At 50.7% G+C, this 21672-nt stretch overlaps 7 protein-coding genes across 7 annotated transcripts; 3 read left to right on the forward strand and 4 right to left on the reverse strand.

Moving 5' to 3' along the window:
- Positions 1 to 404: 404 nt before the first annotated feature.
- Positions 405 to 902, reverse strand: Aud_001427 (hydrophobin family protein; the record flags this gene model as incomplete). The annotated part of the gene is made up of 3 exons (XM_043286925.1): positions 405 to 440; positions 504 to 565; positions 623 to 902. The coding sequence occupies 3 exons, from the start codon at positions 900 to 902 to the stop codon at positions 405 to 407; spliced, it is 378 nt and encodes a 125-aa protein (XP_043142860.1).
- Positions 903 to 2653: 1751 nt separating this feature from the next.
- On the forward strand, positions 2654 to 4463 carry Aud_001428 (eukaryotic translation initiation factor 3 subunit D; the record flags this gene model as incomplete). Its single annotated transcript, XM_043286926.1, has 2 exons — positions 2654 to 2861; positions 2914 to 4463. The coding sequence occupies 2 exons, from the start codon at positions 2654 to 2656 to the stop codon at positions 4461 to 4463; spliced, it is 1758 nt and encodes a 585-aa protein (XP_043142861.1).
- Positions 4464 to 5813: 1350 nt separating this feature from the next.
- On the reverse strand, positions 5814 to 7545 carry flbB (the record flags this gene model as incomplete). The annotated part of the gene is made up of 4 exons (XM_043286927.1): positions 5814 to 6276; positions 6329 to 6977; positions 7040 to 7129; positions 7494 to 7545. The coding sequence occupies 4 exons, from the start codon at positions 7543 to 7545 to the stop codon at positions 5814 to 5816; spliced, it is 1254 nt and encodes a 417-aa protein (XP_043142862.1).
- Positions 7546 to 10831: 3286 nt separating this feature from the next.
- Aud_001430 (uncharacterized protein) lies at positions 10832 to 12196 on the forward strand (the record flags this gene model as incomplete). The annotated part of the gene is made up of 1 exon (XM_043286928.1): positions 10832 to 12196. One exon carries the CDS (start codon positions 10832 to 10834, stop codon positions 12194 to 12196), a length of 1365 nt encoding a protein of 454 aa, XP_043142863.1.
- Positions 12197 to 12590: 394 nt separating this feature from the next.
- Positions 12591 to 13872, forward strand: Aud_001431 (uncharacterized protein; the record flags this gene model as incomplete). Its single annotated transcript, XM_043286929.1, has 2 exons — positions 12591 to 13201; positions 13266 to 13872. The coding sequence occupies 2 exons, from the start codon at positions 12591 to 12593 to the stop codon at positions 13870 to 13872; spliced, it is 1218 nt and encodes a 405-aa protein (XP_043142864.1).
- A 722-nt stretch (positions 13873 to 14594) lies between these two features.
- Aud_001432 (putative arsenite resistance protein Ars2) lies at positions 14595 to 17470 on the reverse strand (the record flags this gene model as incomplete). Its single annotated transcript, XM_043286930.1, has 3 exons — positions 14595 to 15239; positions 15296 to 17307; positions 17371 to 17470. 3 exons carry the CDS (start codon positions 17468 to 17470, stop codon positions 14595 to 14597), a joined length of 2757 nt encoding a protein of 918 aa, XP_043142865.1.
- Positions 17471 to 19745: 2275 nt separating this feature from the next.
- Positions 19746 to 20846, reverse strand: hapB (transcription activator HAP2; the record flags this gene model as incomplete). The annotated part of the gene is made up of 1 exon (XM_043286931.1): positions 19746 to 20846. The coding sequence occupies one exon, from the start codon at positions 20844 to 20846 to the stop codon at positions 19746 to 19748; it is 1101 nt and encodes a 366-aa protein (XP_043142866.1).
- Positions 20847 to 21672: the final 826 nt, after the last annotated feature.

Below are 21672 nucleotides of genomic sequence, written 5' to 3' on the forward strand. Positions count from 1 at the left end.
GAAGTATATCTTGCTGTGTTGGAACAGGCCGATTTAATGGAGACTTTTAAGATGAAAGAGCATTAGACTACTCGGAAATAAATGTATCTACCAGCTGAGGATCAACTTCTCTCCTAGGCATACCAGCATCAAATCAGGATACACACGCCATGGCTAGGAACTGCATATCCACTAGCCTACTTTTTATAGAGCTTCTCTCAGACGAGCGAATTTCGTTTCAAAAACTGTACTTGCTGGTAACGGGATTTCAGAACACACCAAAGAAACTCGGAACAAGTTATAAATACAATTGCATGGCGAAAGTCGACCTCATTTCCTGACCTTCTATCCGGATTCCGGCACTCAAACGGTCAATTCAGCGACGACACTTGAGAGGGATTCCTTGAACATCTAAGGCCGTGTACCTAGAGCTTAGAGCAGCCCAGAGCAAGGGTACCACCCTGTGATCTAAATCAGGATCAACGGTTCTCAAGAGCCAATGGAATTTTGGAAAGAGAACATACCAAGAGGTTGGCCTCGGTGCAGCATTGAGGAGCAGAGGAACATTCTTCTGTCCATGGGTGACCTTTGCAAGGAATCCGTCAGTACAGGTTGATTGGCAGAGCATATTCGGGTCACTCACAGAGCAGTCCAACGGAACCAACAATCTGGGCAGCATTGATGCCAAGACCAAGCAGAATAGGGTCCAAAATGGGGTCCAGGGGAGTGGTCAGGGAACCGCAGCACAGGGTGGGCTCAACGCATTGAGACGGATCTGTGGTGGTTCCCTGGTCCTCCACTCCGTGGACCTGGCCTGCGATCTCCTCCACCTGCGACTTCAGCGCGGAGGTGGTAGGATCCTCGACGGGGATGGCCGCGGTGATGGCTACAAGTGTGAGAAAGGTGAGAATGGAGAGCTTCATATTGATTGATTTGACGGTTCCGGTGAGATATGCGGAGATAAGGGATGCTTGAAGGTCTCAGCTGGAGAATGGCTTGATTTGTGAAAAGGACGTCGCGGTGATTTCGAACTCTTTATACCCTCGCTGGTAGATACAGTTACCCAGGGAGCCCTTTGAGAAAATCTCTGAGATGATCCAGTAAGCCAATCATGTTGTCATGACCTTATCTTGAACATCCGGAAAGATGAGGTTGGCCTCATTGCTCAGTGAGTACACAACGAACCGGGAAGACGGCGCTGATAGCAAGCATCAAATTCCGATGACTTGGTTGAAAGAAGATCTGCCCAGTAAAGGATCCAAGATAAGCAGGACCAAGAACTGAAAGCGTAGATAGAGAGCGATATAATGCTGTAACCGAGAATCAAGGATATATCATATGGCTCGGCGCTGGGAAGATCATCACCAAGAACCGTATTTACCCAAAAAAGGGTGTGGTCAGGTCCGTAGCCCTTTTCGGAGGCGGACGACACTGGAGGCCAGGAATAAGTAAATCCAATATTTTAGCAAGAGGTCAGTAGTTGAGGGAATAGAGTGATCCAGCAACCCATGTGAGAATTCCTTATCTCAGTGGATCAGGAACCCTAAGGGAACTCTGGACTGGTGCCGAATCGGATCAGTGCTGCGCTGATGATCGGCAGCAAGGTACCGGCGATCCATGGAGTCTATGATGTCTCCATGGTAAAGAGCTGCATGAGAACATAATATGCTCCATCCTGAAGCTTTAATTGGGAACTAAGCGAAGCATTGACAATAATTGAGTTGGTTTTGTTTTTGAGGATATTGCATGGTGGCGCCCTCTAGTCTCACATACCAATTCTTGGACAGTAGGACGAATGGGGTGTGAACCATGTGCGGAAATGACGGTTTGAAGCAATGATTAGAATCAAAAACAAGCATGGAAGGTCGATAGAACCAGGGGTAAAATGTGAGTGAGGCGAAAAAGAGCATGGTACCAAGGATGCCAAAATGTGAGCTAAAGTTCTGAATGTACTCGGCGAGCTACAGTTAAGAGGCCAGAGCCATTATTATTGGAAGAAGATGCGCACGCCCTGTAGGCATAACCATGGACGGATGGTCAGTCCATCCATGGACAACGAGGTCGTGTCGAAAAGGTGACTATAGTGACGCAGCAACTGTCCTAACACCCTCTATGGACTGCTCTCAAACTCAAAGAACATTTAAGAACATTCCAATTTCTGGATGTATATGGTTATGAGAACACTTAATTGGCAGTAAGTACTATTTTAAATCATAAGAGGTGTGAATGGCGTTGAATAATTGTTGCTCTTTGGCCATCAAAATGTGTAATATTAGAAATAGAAGAGAATGGCTTTAGAAGATGCAATTCAGATGGGAGTACTCAATCTTACAAAATATTTTGCACATTGCCCAGTAAAGACCCATTAATAGAGCTTCAAGGGTGACAGTGTTAATGATAATGACTACAGAGTAGAGCAGGCAGGATCATGAAGCTATACGCTGAAAGGAGTACGGAGTAGATATTCCCAATTGGGGATAGTGGCGGTGGCGCTTCGAGCGAGTGTGGCTGATGGAGCGAAGGCCACCAGCCACAGGGACACACAACCCGCAACACAAAAATTCGAGATCGCGAGAATCGTCCCGCCGCCAGCGCACACCCCGTTCGCCGTTTCTTCTTGATACCACCGACATTTTCTGTCACTAGGTATCTGTCCTAATATCGATCAGACATCATGGCGCCTATGTCCATTGCAGACCTTGTGGCTGCCCTCCCCGCTGAGGACACCTGGGGCCCCGCCACTCCCTCCGACAACATGCTCGATGGCGTTCCCTACGCTCCCTTCTCCAAGGGTGACAAGCTTGGCCGTATGGCTGACTGGACGGGGGATGGCAAGGGCGGTGACAGGGGTGGTCGTCAGGCATACAACCGGAATTACAGAGGTGAGTCCAATTGTCCCGCATGTCTTTGAGATGGTGTACTGACCCCGACCAGATCAACAGGTTTACGGCGCAGGCACCTCCAGCCTGTTCAACATCCAGGTCGCCGAGGACGAGTCTTCCTTCTCTGTTGTCGACAACACCCGCACGTCGACCAAGCGTACTTTCGCCCGTGGTGGTGGCACTGTCTTCCGTGGCCGCGGTCAGCGCGGTGTTGGCCAGAGAGGTGGTCGCGCTGGCTTCCAGAGAGTTGGTGCTGGCCGTGGCCAGGGCGGCGATCGCTACTATGACAACCGCTCTGGACGCGGCAACCGTGGCCGTCGTTTTGGCTGGAAGGACTATGACAAGCCGCAGAGAACCCGTGAGCCCTCAGTCAACGTCCGTCCCGACTGGACCATGCTGGAGGAGGTTGACTTCAACCGGCTGTCCAAGTTGAACCTTGAGGCTCCCGAGGGTGAGGACCTGGACTCCTATGGTTTCCTCTACTACTACGACCGGTCTTACGACAAGCCGCCCGTCAAGAACGCCGAGCGCAGGCTGCAGGCCATGGAACGTGCCGCTTACAACGTCACTACTTCTCAGGATCCTGTTATCCAGGAGCTCGCCGAGAAGAACGAGGCGACCGTCTTCGCCACCTCGGACATTCTGTCCATGCTCATGTGCGCTCCTCGCAGTGCCTACTCGTGGGATATTGTTATCGTCCACCAGGGCAACAAGATCTACTTCGACAAGCGCGAGGGTGCTTCCATCGACTTGGTCACCGTCAACGAGAATGCTGTGGATGCCCCTATCGAGACGACTGACTCTTCCGGTAAGCAGGAGTCGCTCAACACCCCCAGTGCTCTTGCTCTGGAGGCCACATTCATCAACCACAACTTTGCTCTGCAGACCGTGGTGGAATCCGAGGACTCCAAGGTTACTTTTAACCACCCGAACCCCTTCTACAACGCCGCCGAGGAGACAGAACCCCTTGCCTCCAAGGGATACAAGTACAGACGGTTCGACCTGTCCCTGCAGGGTGATGAGGAGCCTCTCAACATGATCGTCCGTACCGAGGTCGATGCCGTCATGAAGAACCCCGCCGGCGGCGAGGACCAGCACCTGATTGTCAAGGCTCTCAACGAGTTCGACAGCAAGGCTCCCGGCTCCGGCGGCGCTCTGGACTGGCGCAGCAAGCTCTGGTCCCAGCGCGGTGCCGTCGTGGCTACCGAGATGAAGAACAACAGCATCAAGCTCGCCCGCTGGACCACCCAGGCCATCCTTGCCAAGGCCGACGCCATGAAGCTTGGTTTCGTCTCGCGTGCCAACCCCCGTTCCGCCACCTCCCACGTCATCCTTGGTGTTGTCGGCTACAAGCCCCGTGAGTTCGCCGCCCAGATGAACCTGAACCTCGGCAACGGATGGGGTATCGTTCGTACTATTGTCGACCGTATCCGCACCCTCGATGCCGAAGAGGAGGAGGACAAGGTCAAGAAGTACATCCTCATCAAGGACCCCAACCGCCCTGTCCTTCGTCTGTACAGCGTGCCCGCCAACACTTTCGAGGAAGACGACGAGGCCGCCGAGGAGCAGGAGGAGAAGGCCGAGGAGGAGTCCGAGGAATAGATCTGTTGATGTGATTCGCCATGATCGTACGGAGTATAATGATGTCTTTTCGATTATAGTGTGCATATTTCAAAAGTTGCTTACTTAGATTGATGGCATAGTCAGGCATCGTTCTTGTAGGACGTTACCTTCTATCCGGGTCTTTTAATCCTTCCCTCCTGCAGAGTACTGTAGATATTCGATTTCATTGTATACCAATTCTATCTTTCTTCGACTGAGATAGCGAAGCCGTCTATCGGCTTCAGTCCCGGCTTATTCCCCCTTGAAAGTCAGTCGCTGTCGTCCGAGGCTTTCCCGCTCGGAATTTCTTCCCAAAAAAGCCATCCCATCCAGAGTAGGCTGCTCCTCCGAAGTGAAACAAGCCAAGCCTTGATCCCCTGTCCGGCTCTCCACATTCCGCACGGACGACCCGTTCGTTCCCAGCATACCGAGCCGTATCAAGTTCTGGTCCCAATCGATCAATCCAGATTGTCGGGTGACCGGCATTCCAGGCTCAAGGATACACCAAAGCCAGCATTTCTACTCCGTAGCCTTATCCCGTAGTATGTACAAATGTTGAGATATGGATATGATCGACTTTAGATGTCTCTGTCATGGGTCAGAATCCGCCAGCCCCGATAACGGGTCAATTATCGGGTTTGGGAAGGAGAAGAAGACGTAGGTCTACTACTACGCTGTGCCGCGGGATAGTGGTGTGTGATGGGACGTTGTTGACCATGGCAGGGAATTTTCTTACGGGCGATGAAGGGGATGCGGCGAAGTGGCTTGTCTCGAGATTAGAGTCTGAATAAGGGAGGACTGTAGGTGTGTGGGTATGCAGGGGCGGTAGCGTGCAGGATTTCAGGTTCTTGCCTGTGTGCTGGATTGGTCCAGAAGGCTGTCAGGGCGGGAGAGTGTTGACTCTGACAGGAGGCAGTACAATGAATATCTAGTTCGTAACGTAAAAACCAACTTGATATACGGGACCAAATTCAGCAGTTCAATCAATGAAAAGCTAGTGAGTAGCTGTTTTACATGCCATAATTTGGCCTGCAGAAATTAGACGTGAGGATCAAGGTAATCCTCGGGCTGAATCCGAAAAAAAGAAAAGGGAAGGATCAGTAGAGACAAAGGTCAAGGAGAGCTCGAGGAGCAAAGAGTGGCAAGTCAGGCATCCCAGACGCCAAAAGATAAAGAACCAAGAACCAGTCATCCGTTCCATGAAAGTAAAAACAAAAGAAAAGAAACAAAAGGAGGTAAAAAAAGAAAGAATCGCCAAACCTTCCATTCTACTTACATCCACTTATTCTGAGAAGAAAAGAACTCCACACTCCCCAATCCGCTTGAGAAACAGAGGTATCAAATATCGCATCACGAGTACATCGTATCGTCTCCGGCGCAGGAGAATCTGGTATCCACCTTAGACCCCAGGACGCTGCTTAGGCAGTCCATGAGCTCAAAGTCTTCGACAACGGCTCCAAAGCCGTAACATCGTACTTTGGTATTGAGCGTCTCAATGATGATCTTGACATCATCCTTGGTCAGGGTGCGATACAGTTCGTGGTTTTTCAGACACTGCAGCGCCATGATTGGGGTGATCTGACCCTCTGTCACGAGCTGTCGGCTGAGATTGAGTAGAGTCGTCAGGTTGGCATGCGGAAGATCGTAGGTTTTGTGTGGATAGGCTTGCGCTGGCGTTGTGTTGGCGATGTAACTCGGCGGGGGGCAGGTGGCCATCAGAGCGTGGCCTGAGAATGGCATGTCCTCGTCGTCTGCCTCGGTGACAGATCTTCGGCACAGATAATCGGTGTGTTCGCGGCAAGGGGATTCCAACCTGCACTTGTTAGCATTGATCGATAAAGATGGGTAGGCGCGGAGCAGCATACGTGAGTATAAAATCGATTTGAAGCTGGGGATCCACCTCGAATATTCCCCCAACGGCCGGAACAGGTTCTTGATTTCGAGCAATGGCCGATAGATCGAGATTGGCTGGTATCTCACACGAGCTAGCCGTCATGGCAATAGGGGGTGGAGGAGTGATTTCCTGCACGGGAGAAATTTGCACTCGTCCCACCCCACTCGCCAGAGGACTCAAGTCTGACGAGACGGTCGATATTGTGGTTGGTGGTGTGGTATAGGTGTTGCCGTTGGAGGCTGCTGGTGCTCCCGTCCCCGGACTACTGCCGGCCAACGGGCTCGACTGGAAACCTCGGCCTGCTGAGCGTCGTTCCGCCCTGCGACGTTCCAACTCCGTCTCAAATTGAACACCATTAGCGGTAAGAAGTTCCTTCAAGATCGCATTCTCCTCGTTCACCGTCTGCAGCATTTCGCGATGCTGCACAACGGCGAGGTTCGCTGCAGACATCTCCTGAGTGAAAGCCTCCCGGAGTCGCGAAACTTCAGTTTCCAGGGACCGGATGTATTGCTCTTTGCGCTCGCGGTGGGTTCTTTGTGCCTGACGATTCAGTTCCTGTCGTCGTGTCAAGGCAGGCCTGCTGTCGGGCTTGGGACCTCGTCGTTTGGCGGGTTGGCCATCTACTAGGTACCATCTTGATTAACGGTGGCCAGGAGGCACCCAAAATATGTGGAATACAGACCTCGGGTAACCTTTTTCTGCCCTCCAAAGAACTGAAAGAAGTTTGTGCTCATTGAGGTTGGGGTTTTCAGGCTGGTTTGTGAGGGGGCTCCTGCAACAGCATCTGATTAGTACATGTATGTATACTAAATCTCAGCAAGAAGAAGCAGGCAGCAACAGATCTAAGAGACCTCGACGAATCACTCTGAAGCATTCCAGAACTGACAAACCGAATGATGGATGGAATGTCATCTGATCAATGATAATCGACCCTGCATGGCTAAAGAATGTCCATCTCTGAGTTTGACATGGCGATCACCCGGCCACATTCCATGAATTTGGAATTAAGCATTGCGGGTGGTTCATATTGCACATGGTGACAACATTGGGGCTTGTGATGGCTCAAGTACACAGGCGGCCAGGACGGCATAGTGATTTGAGATCCAAGAACAGCAACGCGGAGGGCTATGACCTACCCCGTGTGTGTCCATAGTCCACGGGGACAACCCCTCCAGTCATCGAAGCCATTGTGGTGATACTTGTCTGCGAATACAGGTTCAGAGATGTCGGATGCGACCGGCGCGTTTCAAACTAGATGGAGTATCGCAACTTCGATTGGACGTAATCGAGAAATAATGGCGGCTCTATGGATAATACCCGGCGTAAATATTGACATTCAAAGCATCTAGATTGTCTGTCAGATTTCTCCTAACCATAATAAGAGAAGAAATATACGGCACCCGGCGTTCTCACCATTGAAACTTCAACTTCCACTATTCGAACGCACGGAGCGAACAGTTGAGGACTTCCCGATGGGCACAAGGTAGAATTGAGTTAAAGAGCAGGGCCACAAGTTCCAAACAAGAGTTTGTGGGGAATCCACTCAATCCTTAAGATGGCGAAGTGATGGAGGAGAATGAAGAACAAATGAAATGATAAAGGAACGGAGAGTGTAGCAACACAGAGATGGAAAAGCGATGGGTTCAAGGAATGGATTTTTTAAGGTTTCGAACGGTTTTTGGAGTCTGAAAGGCAGAGAGGGCCACAAAGACTAAGAGGAGTGGAAGGGGAACGGGAGTGGGACGAGAACTAGGCGTGGGAGAGACTAGAAAGATCGACTGGAAGTGTACGAAGTCGACTAAGGTGACTGGTAAAGTGGACAGCGCCCAGTAGGGTCAACTATTTATTAGTATGGATGTATGATCGTGATGTAGTAGAGTCAATTTACGGATAGATCGGTGGCTAACAACTCCGTAATGCGCCTTGCGAACCATCATTCTTATTATTATCTATCTAGAGTACTATTACTACCCTACTACTGGGTAGATGAACTAAGCTAGGAACGGGGATCCCACCTGGACCAGCCGATGGCCCCAGGGCCAGAAATGGGGACAACCCGCACACACCTGATCTTTTTGTGTGCAATAATAATGAATAATCCATTTGTTCCTCAGCGTCTACTTTTACTTGATCTACTTTTGACTTTTGACTTTGGAGTCTTGGATATTTGAATTCCCGACGCTAGTCATCTAGTGGTTACTACTTCGTACTACGGTAACTAGGATGAGGGGCCCGGCACACTGGAGAATGCCGGGGAGATCCGTTCCTCAATCATCTCAAGGAATTCATTCAGCAATAATGTATTATTTGAGATACTAATAATGTTCAGACTTAATCTGTGCTCATTATTGTCACCGGCCTCGGGAGACCCCGTAGTCTGTCTATTCTATATTCTATACCTAGTAAGTATAGGCTAGATCTGTACCTCCTTCGAGCTTCATCCATGGTTGGCGCGAAGCTCAACAGATCTGGCCGCGGGTCGACAAAAAGTGGAGATCTGGTTGTGCTTTTAGCACCGCGCCACCCGGTTTCGCTCTGCTAATTTCTGCTCCTCAGATACCGATAGAGTACTAATACAGAGTACACTAACGACTCTCATCATTACTAATTGTACACTCTCAGGTGTGAGAACTGAGAAGGCTATTCGACGGCGATGATCCCCAAATCAATAGGTAATCATTATGGAAGTAACAAAAGCAAACATGGAGGGTTGGAAACCAGAAATGCATCCACCCGTGCGGAGGAGCAGAAGACCCAAGAACTTCGCATTATCTCATGTGCGATCGGCCACGGAGTAGACAGGGTTACTAACTCTGTAGACAAATAGTCAAGTCCATACCTTCCCAATTCAATTTCAATGCCAATGAAGGTTATTATTTACCTTTGGATAAGATCATTTACGTTACTGACCAATGATAAGATAGGACCCTTCTGGAGAAGCAATGCTCGTGTCCCTCGTGTCCCTGATTTTTGTTGATTTAAGAAGGCCGGCAAGAGCTGCGTTGGTTGCATTCTGCCCCTGTCAATGTTCGCTTCAGAGTTCCGACTGCGCAGTGTAGTGTAACTGTGGACGCAAGACCCATCGACTTGGATTCGACCTCATTCTCCAGCATTTCGTGTGTAAGAAGTAGATCAGTCATGCTGCGTCACCCACCATGTGTGTCAACAATGTATCTGATGGACGAGATCTGTCGCTTTTCTTGGCCATTCAGAGCGCTTGATTCTCTCTAGACCAGCATTAGCCTAGATAGATTGAGAGATCTCAGCGCTCGGTCCGTCTGTCGCCACACTAGACAGAATAGAGTAGCAATCTCGTAGACGAATTTTTGTAGACTTGTCAGTCTTGTGTGTTCTCTTCCAAACAAAGCGTTCAACATCATCCGGACACCATTTGTAGGGTTCTCCTCTCAGTTTCAGCTTCTTGTGTTTTTCCTTTCATTTTGCGTAAGGGGGGAGGAATGCAAGTAATTGAGCACTTTAGCTGTCTGACAGGAACGCAAGTTGGAACGTTGCTCTTTACCAAGCTAAGCAATGGTGACATGCAGCGGGACCTGAAGTGGACGGAAAGGAAACGGCAGAACACAGTCGTTGCATGGAAGAAACTCATTATTCGCCTGCTTCAGTATTTCGCATCTTTCCCTGCAAAGACGCGAATTCAATACTATATGAGCGTTGGAAGGGCGACAAAAGTGCTGTAGCTTAATCTGATTGTTAACTTCTTCAATTTTAATTTTTTATTTATTTTGTTACCCACCTCTCTCCCTCGTTGGTGCAACCTTGCGTGACCGGGGACCAAGACAATCGCCGGTATTAATAAATACTCTCTGGAACACCTTTTCTGGGTATGGGCGAACACGTTCGAAGACCGATCTTCAACAGTAATTGTCAGATTTCCGAATTCAGAAATACGTGAATGCGGTTCTTGGTTGTTGGTAGTACAGTTATCTACTTGATAGCGCATGACCATCAACAGCATTGCATATAGCATTAGGAAGCTAATGATGAACAGCCAAATCATCACCGAGTATGACCATAGCTGTGAAACTTACCTAAACCAGATCGATACTCAAGCTTCCCGATTGAAACACAGAACCCTGGATTCCTGGAACCGAGAAGCGTAATCCTTTTGAGTCGAGGCTGGGAGATCGGCGATGCTCAGACCTCCTTGGAAGAGACTATTGACTGTCGATGGTCGATCGCTAGCCCCAGGCCGCCGAGCGCCTATGGAGGAAATCAACGGGTCAGTCCCAAGTGGGAAACCACACCTCAGCTGACTGGGATTGGTGCCTTACGGCCTTAGAAGGCCAAGTCTGAAATTCAACTTTTTTGCTTCTTCCAACGGCACCAATCGAACACTTCCTTGGAGTTGATCATGACGATGCACTAGATTCGATCTGAGCGTCATCCTTTTTCTGCATTCTGGCTAATTTAAAGCTGATCACCATGCCCAATCAGAAATCCCGATGTTCTTGCCATGAAGTATTCCGAGATCCTCGTCCACATCTCCGCTCCCAGCGGAGTTCGTGATGATGTCCGATATCGAGCTCAGGTCGAGGCTATCCTTGGATTTCAGAGTCTGTCACGGCAGCTCATCACCGTGACGTCCGATGAGCATCGAGGGAGCGATGGTGCACCGACTATGGGGCAGTCAATGTCTACGGATCCACCCGTTGATGCAGACCCCAAGGGAGAATCGAACTGCATTCAACCGTTCATCCCTACCTCACAGAGCACGATTCCTATTGAAGATGTGGAAGTGGAACGCTCCAATGCAGCCAGATCCACCCCAGTACATGAGGGACTATTCAACGCTAGTACTGGTTCAACAGCACTAACGATCAAAGACTCGACGATTCTTCCAGATTCTGAGGTTGAAAGTGGCCATCAAATCAGCCCCGTCTCTCTACTCCCTCAGCCGCAAAATGAGCGCGCTGTAAAGGATTCGCTTGAGAGTCCAGTCAGTGTCATACCCGACTCGCAGCCAGAAGCGATACGTAGCCAAGCTGATGGCCTGCTTCGCCCGTTCCCCTATGTAGCCCTTGGCTCTCCTCCGACCAAACGACATCGTTCAGGGTTATCGCCGATGCTACAGGAAGTTGCACCAGTCTCTGAGGCTCTCATACTTGCCCCAAAGCTCCACGAAGAGCGCCACGGTAATCACGAGCTGGCTGATCCTCATCCTGTTCTGCAGATCTCCCCGCAACCAAATCCCGAGACACCACCACTAGTATGCATTGATCGTCTTCCACTAGCCATCAAGCCCTCGCTTCCTCCGGTGTCCAGGGAGCAGTTTGTAACCCATGTCACTCCAACTCTGGCCATGTTGACAAAGCGTTTGAAACCAGCACGAACGTATAAGCCTGTGAAACAAAACAGGGACCTGGAGCAGTTGGAAAGGGGCCATTGGTACCTTCGCATCAATGTTCTACAGCTTGAACAGGACAGACCCCTTGACACTGCTGGTCTACGGGAAAATGAGGCTCGGAACTGGGATTTAGCCTGCTTCTCCCGCTTTTGGTCTTTTCTGTCGGATTTCATCTCCAAGGACGGTCGCGCTGGTTGGGGGGTCTGGTGTATATTGGAAGATGTCCCCGAATCTCTCTGGTCAGGCTCAACCGACGGCCAGATCATGCCACAGAGAACGACAGCGCCGATCATGTCGGACGGAAAGACTAATCCTCACAGCTTTGTTCGGCCCGTGATACTGAAACTCTACGCGTGGGGCGAGGTTGCGCTTCACATGTATCTCCTTCTCTTCTTAGCCAGCGAACGAAGAATTCGCAAAATGGGCGCGCAGTGGCGAGACGGTCGCGATGAGGTAGTCATTGAGATGCCCTAATCAGCCCAATTCAATACCTAAAAGCCCAAAAAAAACCCGATGACGTCATGCTTCTGGCTTGGCTAACTGGCGAATGGCCTCCTCAATAGACGAGTACTGCAACTTAGTCTCTTCATATTAGTAGGCGGTATGCTGACTGATAATACGCTCTATAAGACCTCAAGTCTTCCACCGGTGGATAACTGGATGAGACGAAAGCCATGACCGGATAGATAAGGTGGTGGGAGGCGATGTGACACGGATGTCTTGGCTTGCTGCTCCGCGTCTTGGACGCGTCTTGTGGATACTAACGGATAAACCATCAACAAACTATATATCAGACACTTGAGTCCTGAAGCCGTCGCGCACGTTGCTGTTTCGACCTCATTGCCCTCAGCCAGAAATAATTCTCAACATGCCTCCGAAACGCTCTGCTTCGAACACGTCCACTAGCAGCTCTAAGAAAGCCAAAGTGGACAGCAACGCAAAATCGGATGACCTCCGCACAATGAAGAGCACGCGCTGGTCGCGCGTCTCGGGATCGGGTAATGCTGACGCTGCATACAAGTTCTCCATCCAGGATCCCGTGAAGGCATATTCCTACGTTTGCATCTGTCAGCTGCCTTTCGACGACGGAGACGACGGGGAAAATGAAGACGACCGCGAAATTGGAGACGACTGCGAAAACGAAGATGACTGGGAAGATGAAACGTCCAAAACCTCCTGCGACGGGGGCAAGACATGTCTGTGCAACAAGCCTGCAGCAGACCACCCTAATCATCCTTTAATTTTGAGCAACGCGGGCAAGAGCAAGTGGTCTACTCAGCATACATTTCTGGACCTTCGCTGCCCAGATGCCTTCAATATGTATACCTTCAACGACCATGAGGGTTATGGCGCGCTCGAGGTCGTGCAAAACCTATTCATCGACTATGTCGAGGCCTCTTTGTATTGGCAAGAGCAGTGGGCAGTTTGCGAGGCTACAGCGATGCTATACATGAGCGACGCTTTAACCCCGTTGCATTTGTAAGGCCTCTTGCACCACCCGGTTTTTAGAAGTAAATGCTGATCTTCCTTTCTTCGACTGCAGCGTCGACGATGCCGACGCGGTCTACGCCACCCTTGTATTGGCTGGACGCATGTTCCTTGCGATGCTCGCGAAGCTTGAGCACCTTAACCTCCTGAAGCCAGATTCTGAGGTTAAAAATCTCGGCTTCATAATGGCCTCCTACATCAAGCTTGCTGCCACTGAAGACATCCTTGACCTCCACGATGTCGCCGACGAGATCAAGAAAAATAATGGAACGGACGAGACCTTCACCTTCGTTCGGTCTGATTTCCCCTCCCACATCCTCGCCTATGCCAAGAAATACAACATTAAGCTTGTCGGGCCCACAGGCATTGACAAGATTATCGAGGACCTGGATGACGAAGTTGAACTGCCCGAGCGTGACGAGGACCCTTCCGGTGACCCCTGGAACTTGGCTGGCGCACGCGAGGAGTACGTTAAGGATCACGGCTCCAGCTCCGGCCCTAACGGGCGGAAAAAGGGGAAGCCTCAGATCGGCGGTGACGCCCTGGACATCACCACCTGGACTTCAGCAGAGCGCAAGGCGGCGAGCTTTGACGGTAAGGACCCCCTCGGTAAGGAAGAACGTGACGCCATCAAGAAGGGGATGATCATGTCTCTGGCTTAGCCTGCCGTGGGATAAATCCGTGGCGAGTCTCTCTTACAGTTGTACATTGGCATATGTTATACGAAGGGGACCGGGTTTTGTTTAGCGAGGGGTTTCAAGTATGTTCATATATAATCACACTTATTCTCTACGCAGAGAGGATCACAATTGAACGTTCATGGCCTACGTCTTCAGAATCTCAGGGTCATCTCGGAAAAGGAAGACTTCGCGAACCGAGCAGCTTATCTACGATCAACCTAAATCACCAATCCCTCGTCACATGACCTATATGTATCTGGGAACATACTCATCAGAGACAATCCATTAACTCCTAGATCTCAGCAGCAAGTATGGTACACTTAAGAGGATGCCGGACGTCCATGAATGAAATCCCAGATCCTTAATAGAAGATAATAAAAAGAAAAGAGAGTACAAGAGATAGAAATGAGATACCAGTCTGATGAAAGGAGAACCACGCCACTGATAATGTAGACAGGGAAAAAGAAAGGAAAAAGTGTATGGCTGAATTATGCGGAATCACAACATTTATCGAAGTATGTAAAGAGATTTTTTAGTCGCAGACTTTGATCCGGACACAAAAAGAACGAAACCGCCGCAAAGGAGCTGGCGCACATCTCTGAAAGGAAAAGCTTTGTGAAGTTGGCGACTAAAGAATTGGTGGCAAGAAGGTGACCAAGGCGAAAATCCGGCAAGACCAAGAAATGAGACTTGCAAGGCGCAACCTAGTAATTCAATTCACCACTGCCTGCTCCACCGACAGCGTCGAGGTCCTCATAGCTTTTAATGCTGCGGCCCTGAGTGGCTTCGCGAGGTCCCATGCCCTGCTGACCAGGTCCCGATCCCATCGCGTCAGGAAATGGACCTGCTCCCATCAACGCAGCGGCGGCAGGGTGGCCAGGCGGAATATACGGCACTGCACCACTCGCTCCCATACGACCTCCGGCACCGTACATGCTCGGCATGCCACGGGCGGGACTCAGATGGCCTCCACCAGAAGCGCCTTGACGGTTGCCGCGCCGGTCATACGGTCCGGACCGGTTGTTGTAACGACCACCTCCACGACGGATGACACCAGGATGATGCAGACTAGCAGCATGCTCGCCGGTTACCAAGCCGTTCGCGTTCCACGCCTGATTGTTTACATTCATGAAGCCTGGAAGACCAGCAGCGCCGGGGAGAGCATGGGTTCCACCAGGAATGTTGACGTTGCTCGCAAGATAGGGCGGCAAACTGGCCAAGCTGAAACCACGAGGGGTGCCCGTCTGGCTTTGACTGGAGCTGAGAGGAAAATGGCCGTTGCTGTTGGCATCAGAACGCGACGGGGCGATTCGAGCAGGATCGAGAACATAAGCATTGACCAGAGAGAGCTATTGTGTTTGTTAGCTGTAAAGCCTAACCGGTTTGCGACATGGTTGCGACTTACATCACTCTTGATGTTCTCAAACCATTCTGTGTGGCGTTTCTCCACATGCTTGCGCCAGAAGTGCTCGGCCTTGAAAAGCTTTGTGCACTCCGGTACCTTACACCGGAACTTCGATTCGTCTTCCTGCTTCACAAATTTCGATAACTCCTCCTCAAGTGCCTCCTCCACGGGCTTGCCCCCAAGCTTTCGAATATCCACATTATCTGGCTCGAGAATCTGCAAGAGCTTATCTTCAAAAGTTCGGACCCAGTTAAACGCGCGTTGAAGCTGTTGCTCCGCCTTAGACAAACGGTGCGTTCTTTTCTCCTCTACAGGGGGCTGTTCCTCTCCCTCTTCGCTGGGCTCCTTTTTCTTCACAGGGAAAGGCTGTCCAAGGGCACTGGCTCTGGCGACGGCTTTCGACTGGCTGGTGAGGCCGGCTCGCGGCCGGCGAAGATGACCTCCAGGACACTTGCGAGCAAGTTCGTGCACCGAGTCACTCTCGAAAACGCAGAAAAAGCAAAAGTTGTAGACTCTGCGTAGATATTCGACCATAAGGTCCAATTTCTTCTTCTTGGCCAGAAGTTCTTCATCATCAACTTCGTCATCGTCCCATCCTTCTTGCTCTTCACCCTCTTCCGCCTCACCCTCATCAATATCAGCCGGATCAAAGTCAGGTTTCCGCTTCTTGACACTGACAGGCCCTGTGACGGGAGGCTGAAGCCAACCTTTTCCGCGCAGCTCCTCAACACGTTCTTCAATCTTGGAATAACCGTCGGCGTTTCCACCCATTTCAGCATCAAGCTTACAGACTAGACGTCGGGCCAGTTCAAGATCACGTTCAATCCGCTCTGGGGCGGAGAATAGATCCCACAAAGCCTTTTTTCGTGTCTGGGAAGGTGGAACGTGTATACCAACATGGCAGACAAAATCTCCGTGAACGGGATCATGGATTGTCTTGTCGTTGACAGCTTCCAGCGCCTTCTCGGCCGCAGATACAGTTACGGTCCCATTGGCACCTTGATCATGATCCATTTCCTCGCCTTCCTCTTCTCGACCATCTCCTCTCTCAATCACTGCGCTCTCTGGAGCTGGGTGGAGCATAATCCAACCCATTCGGTGGAACTTCTTGGAAGGATTCGGATCGCTCAGGCTGAGCCACTTGAAGCCACCGTCGTCCTCCCCCAGATGCTCCTTGCAGAATTCTTCAATCTTCGCGCGGCTCACATTGGGTGCCAAAGTCTTAATCAGCAAGGCTGGCTGTGACAAAGCCTCATCGCGTAAGTCGCCACCTCTGACAGGAAGCAAGTCTAAAACACCCAGTGTCTCGCCAACGGCAGTCGTTTCGCCTTCTTCCTTCTCGATAACGCCGCCTGCGCCATCGCTTTCAGTCTTATAGATTCCTTCCAGAGTGAAATCATCAAAAAGACCGCCTTCAATGTCCCGCTCCCATTGCTGATAAGCACCCACACGGAAATCCATCAGGCGTCGGCGAAGAGGGTCCCTGACTTCGGGAACATAGCGCTCCTTGAACCACTCCTCATTTCGATGAAGCTGAACAAACGTCCTCGACATCTTAATTTGGAGATCCACCTTGTAAGTGTCATAAGCGGCCTGGATCTGCGCCCTTTCTCTTTCGCGATCCTCGCGAGCCTCGCGTTCCCCCTTGACACGATCAGATGGGCGCCGTCCGCCGTATTTTGCGCGATCCTTCTCCTCTTTGATGGATTGCTCAGCACGCCACCATTCTGCGAACCAATTGAATCCAACTTGAAAGTCAAGGTTTAACGGGTTCGGAAGAGGGTTCGTCGGAACTGGTCTTTTGCCAGACTCCTGTCCAGGAACGTAACGGTCGATATTGGCAACGGTCGGCGACGGAGCAGTACGCCGGTCCTCCCGCTCTCGGAAGGCATTCTCGCGAGCCGAGGCATAGTAATCGTCGCGAGAAGGGCGGCGGACTGAGGGTTCGTAGCGATCAATCATAACTGGGGAGCGAGAACGGCCACGTGCACCGCGACGACGGTCTTGTGCTCCTGGAAAGGGTGGAGAGTGATTAGTTACAAAATATCGTTCTTAGCTGTTCATTAGGTACTTACCAGGTGACCTGCGCCGATAAGAATCCGTTTGCGCTCGAGCCGCGTAAGGGTCCCCTTCCCGGTTCCTCCCGGGTGATCCAAAACTCTCGTAGGAGTCCATTATGGCGCGTGTTCCAGCGCGCAAAACCCTCGAAGCTGATGTCACAGGGTACGGTGATTTATGACGCGAGCGCTGCGTGATAAGGTGAGAGCACGGTGAGAGATGGCAGAGGCTTAAGAAGGCACGGACTGGTCGCGTGCGAGAGCGGAAAACGCGGAAATAAGCTAAGACCCGATATCGTCAACATTAGAACAAGTTCGTTCACTTAATATGAGTGTCTGGCAGCTTGTACGCTGTAGAGGATGATAGGGACGGGTCGGGGTGAAGAGAAGATGAGGTAGTCGCCCGTAGCATGGCTAAGGAGGATATGGAAGACATAATGACAGAAGAACGACAAGAATTAAGCGAGAAAAAAAAGAGCATAGAGAATAGGAGATGAGCGCGCTCCTAAGAGCGAAAGAGAAGGTTGAAGAAAGAAAGAGTAGAGATATGCGACTGAGGTACGGAGAATCTCGAGGGCCGTGAACGGCGCGACGATGATCGACGACACCCAGGTAAGACAGGTGGAAAAGACAATAGTTGTCGGAAGGCAATCAATCTAGAGTCAATGATGGGGAGCTTCGTCCCGAGAGGAATTGAGCTGGGAATAGAGGGAAGGCAAAAGACAAAGGGTGACTTGATAGTGATAGGACACACGATGAAATAAGAGAGAAGATGGGCAAGGCAGGCAACCTACAAGTAGCCTTTGAAAGAAGTATCACACGCCAATCACGTCCAATCTGACGAATCCAGACGGAATAAGACTGCTGTTCCCCTAAGGACAGGGTCTGATGGTTGAAATGCGGAAGGAGGAAGCAAAGGAGATAGCGGAGAGAGGGATGAGGAGAGAAAGAGAGAAGAACTGCAAGTTGACTGGCGGATGCGAGGTGATGACTAACCCCGACATTATTCTGTTGAAGAGGGTGAGGCTGGGGGCTGACCGCCTTGTCTCCCCCTAGTCCTGATTGGGAACGGTTCTATCATAGAGCGCCGTGAACGAGTGACAGATAGCTCTACCTGTGGAGTACTCCATAATATGACAAAATTGTAGGTATCTTTTAAGGCTGTTATTCACAAACTAGTAGACAATCGGACCAGTACTCAACCGGTCACGCCATGTGTCAAGCCGGATATGCTGGTAAGTATGACTTGATATTTGTACATACAACGTTCGGGGGTAATTGCCCGTTGGGAATCACAAGAACAAACTCGCAAACCACGTTGGACAGAGTCATATAGAGAAAAGAAATGCGAAACCAGATTTATGAAAGTCATATAAATAAAGAGACATTGAAGAGCATGAAGGCACAGATGAACGTCCACCTCATGCCACTACTCCTTGGGAGGCAATGGTATTTTCTTTGATCATCAGCGCCAGCTATTCGAGATTCGCCCTCAGCTGGCGCATATTGAAGCAGACACCTGAGCGGGCGCTGCCTGATGAAAGAAAAGATTCATGGATTCCAAGAGAGATCAAGGCTAAGGAAGGCGAAAAGGGGTCAGAGGCAATCAAAGCACGACAATTGCACATGCAAGTCAAGTAGAAGCAGAGACGGGGCTGACTTGGCCCACAATCCTCCAGCCATGGATGTCCCTCTGTCGTATATCCGTCAGCATCTGGAGCTTGCCTCAAACTAGCCGTCACTATATCAGTGGTACCGTGTCACTCCGTCAATCATTTTTTGGTCTTTCTTTTACCAGTGATGGATTCCTTCCCTCTAAATCCCAAACATGAGCTCAAGTAGCATGAAACACGAAAGGGCAGTAAAGACAACATGCGTGGTCGAGGTTGCAGTGTATATATGACAAGGGGACACCGTCGGCGACGGGCACAAAACCCGGAGATTCTGCCATTGAAGAGCGGCTGGAATCGCCAATACTTAAGTTTGAGGGAGCCATGCGAAAAAAAAAAAAAAATAAAGGCCGGCTACAATCAGCGGCAACCCACTCGGCATAGATACCCACGCCAGAGGTAGAGTGTAGAAAGAAAGGCAGGAGATCAAAGAAAAGAAAGGGTCATTTCATACAAGTCAATCCTGGAACCATCACTTAATGAGCCGATTGACAAAGGGGTAATAATCAGAAATTCGTCCCAGCATAACAATATAAACAGACATCAGATCGCGAACTTTGCGAGAGGAAATGGTAAGAATTGTGTTGGAGATGAGTAGTCACACGTCGCTTGCTACGAGAAAAAGGTGGCGAAACGACCAAAGAAGTACAGAACAGAAATTCGTCCCGAAATGGCGTCATCGGGGTCATCACTGACGGAGCGTAAAAGTCGTGCTCGTCAGGCTTAACCATCCTCATCGGTTGGTTCTGCAGATTCACGTTCGCTATCCTCAGCTGATCGAGTAGCTCCACCAGTCTTAGATTTCTTGGTTGAATTCGCATTGTCTTCGTTAACTTCGCTAGACTTCCGCTTCTGCGCGGATGAAGGGTTCTCTCCGGCTGGCTTTCCAGAGTCCACGTTTTCTTGACCCCCAGCGGTAGCCGCCTGTTTCTTTTCCATAGCGGCTACTTCGTCAGCCGTCAAGAATCTTCCACCGGGACCGCGCGGCCGTCGCATGGCGTGATTGTGACGCGACTCGTGTAAATAAGGTTTACGGCCCTTTGACGTGAGCCGCAACTGTTCCTCCAACTTCTGACGGGCAACCCGGCGTTTTAAAATGCGATGGAATTGCTTAGCGTTGACATACAAGGGAGACTCCTCGGCAGCACCGGCGACGAGCTCCGGTGATGGTTGGCTTTGTTGAACAGGCTGAGGAGGCGGCGCCATCGGCGGGGGAACCGAAGACCGAGCAACATGACTGAGCACGGGCTGAGCAGTCTGGACATGTGGGCTACCGACATGACTCATACGACGCTGTTGCATCTGGGCATTTTGGGACATGGATAGTTGAGTGCCCATTGGGGGCATCTGTCCGGAAATCTGCGGCGGCGATCGCGGATTCCGGTCACCTTTCACTTGTACTCCGGCCATGCGAGGAGAACCACGGGGACCTTGTGCCATCTGGCCAGCCATCGAGTCTTGGTGAAGTGGGTAGAATTGCCCAGACGCGGCTGCTGTAGCCATTGCAGCCGCTTGCGTAGGAGAGATACCGTACGGCTGAGGCATAGCCGTTGGAACGCCATATGACTGAGGAAAGTTCATCTGCTGATGTACCGAGCCTGGGGCATTCTGAGCCTGCTGGTAATGGGATTGAGATGGGACGATTGAAGGGCCTTGATGGGCAGGGTGAGGCTGCTGCATGTGCCCCTGTGGATTTGTGGGCGACGACATCGACCCAACAGTTGAACCTGCGTTCTGTGGCGCTGTTTGGTAAGGGCCGGCCATGTGAGAGGGAGCGTGAGGGTGCTGGCCATGAGGCTGTTGATATTGTGGAGGATATTCCATCGTGCTAGAGATGCGACGGGTGATTCCGTCACCTTGGTACCTTACGCGATGATTGGTTAAATCTTCTGATTAAGAAGGGTTTACTTAACCCAGTAACGGCTCGAATAAGTAGGTGATTGCCGCGCAGAGGTCAAGTAAGGTAGAAGCAGATGACTGGATGAGAGGTTGTTAGAGGGATGGGGTCTTTTGAGGTTATCGCGAAGGGGCGCGAATAAGAAGAATCGAGTCCCAAAAAGCGGCGAGCCCTTGCGACCGATGATTCGGCAAATTAAATGTGCAAATCTGCAGGCTTCTGTTTTCGCGTCAGTATGGAGCGCAGCGCTGAACGGTCACTGGATCACTAGTGAGGGGCTTATGGGGATAGAGAGGCGCTTGCACGGCGAAGCTTACCTTGAACTTTTGTTTCGCGAATGGACTGACTTTGGAGCTATCAGCAACAAGAGCTTTCCACAAAAGGATAACAGCCGGTTGTTTGCCGAAATGACTCTAAGCAATGTTCTTCAGGATGTTTCGGGTTCTTTGTGGATACTCTCTCTTAATACGTTGACCACAACTGTAACGTGGTTGGGCTCTGATGCAGCGGGACAGGGTGCCCTTGAGAAAGTGCGGTACTCGATGCGTTGTCAGACAAAGCGCAATCTGGTTGATAACAATGCACGATTGCCTATTGCCGGCACGAGGCGAAGCCACAAGCGGGAAAAGCAAAAAATCAGAGTAAGAACGTCACTACGCAGAGAAATTGACCTCGTAAAAGCCAGGCTCCCCTGTTCAACCTGTTTCAGCTTCTATGGGTGGCAGGTTGCTCGGCCACGTCTCTGTAAGACGA

Source organism: Aspergillus udagawae (assembly GCF_001078395.1).
Source record: "Aspergillus udagawae IFM 46973 DNA, scaffold_1, whole genome shotgun sequence".
NCBI lineage: Eukaryota > Fungi > Ascomycota > Eurotiomycetes > Eurotiales > Aspergillaceae > Aspergillus > Aspergillus udagawae.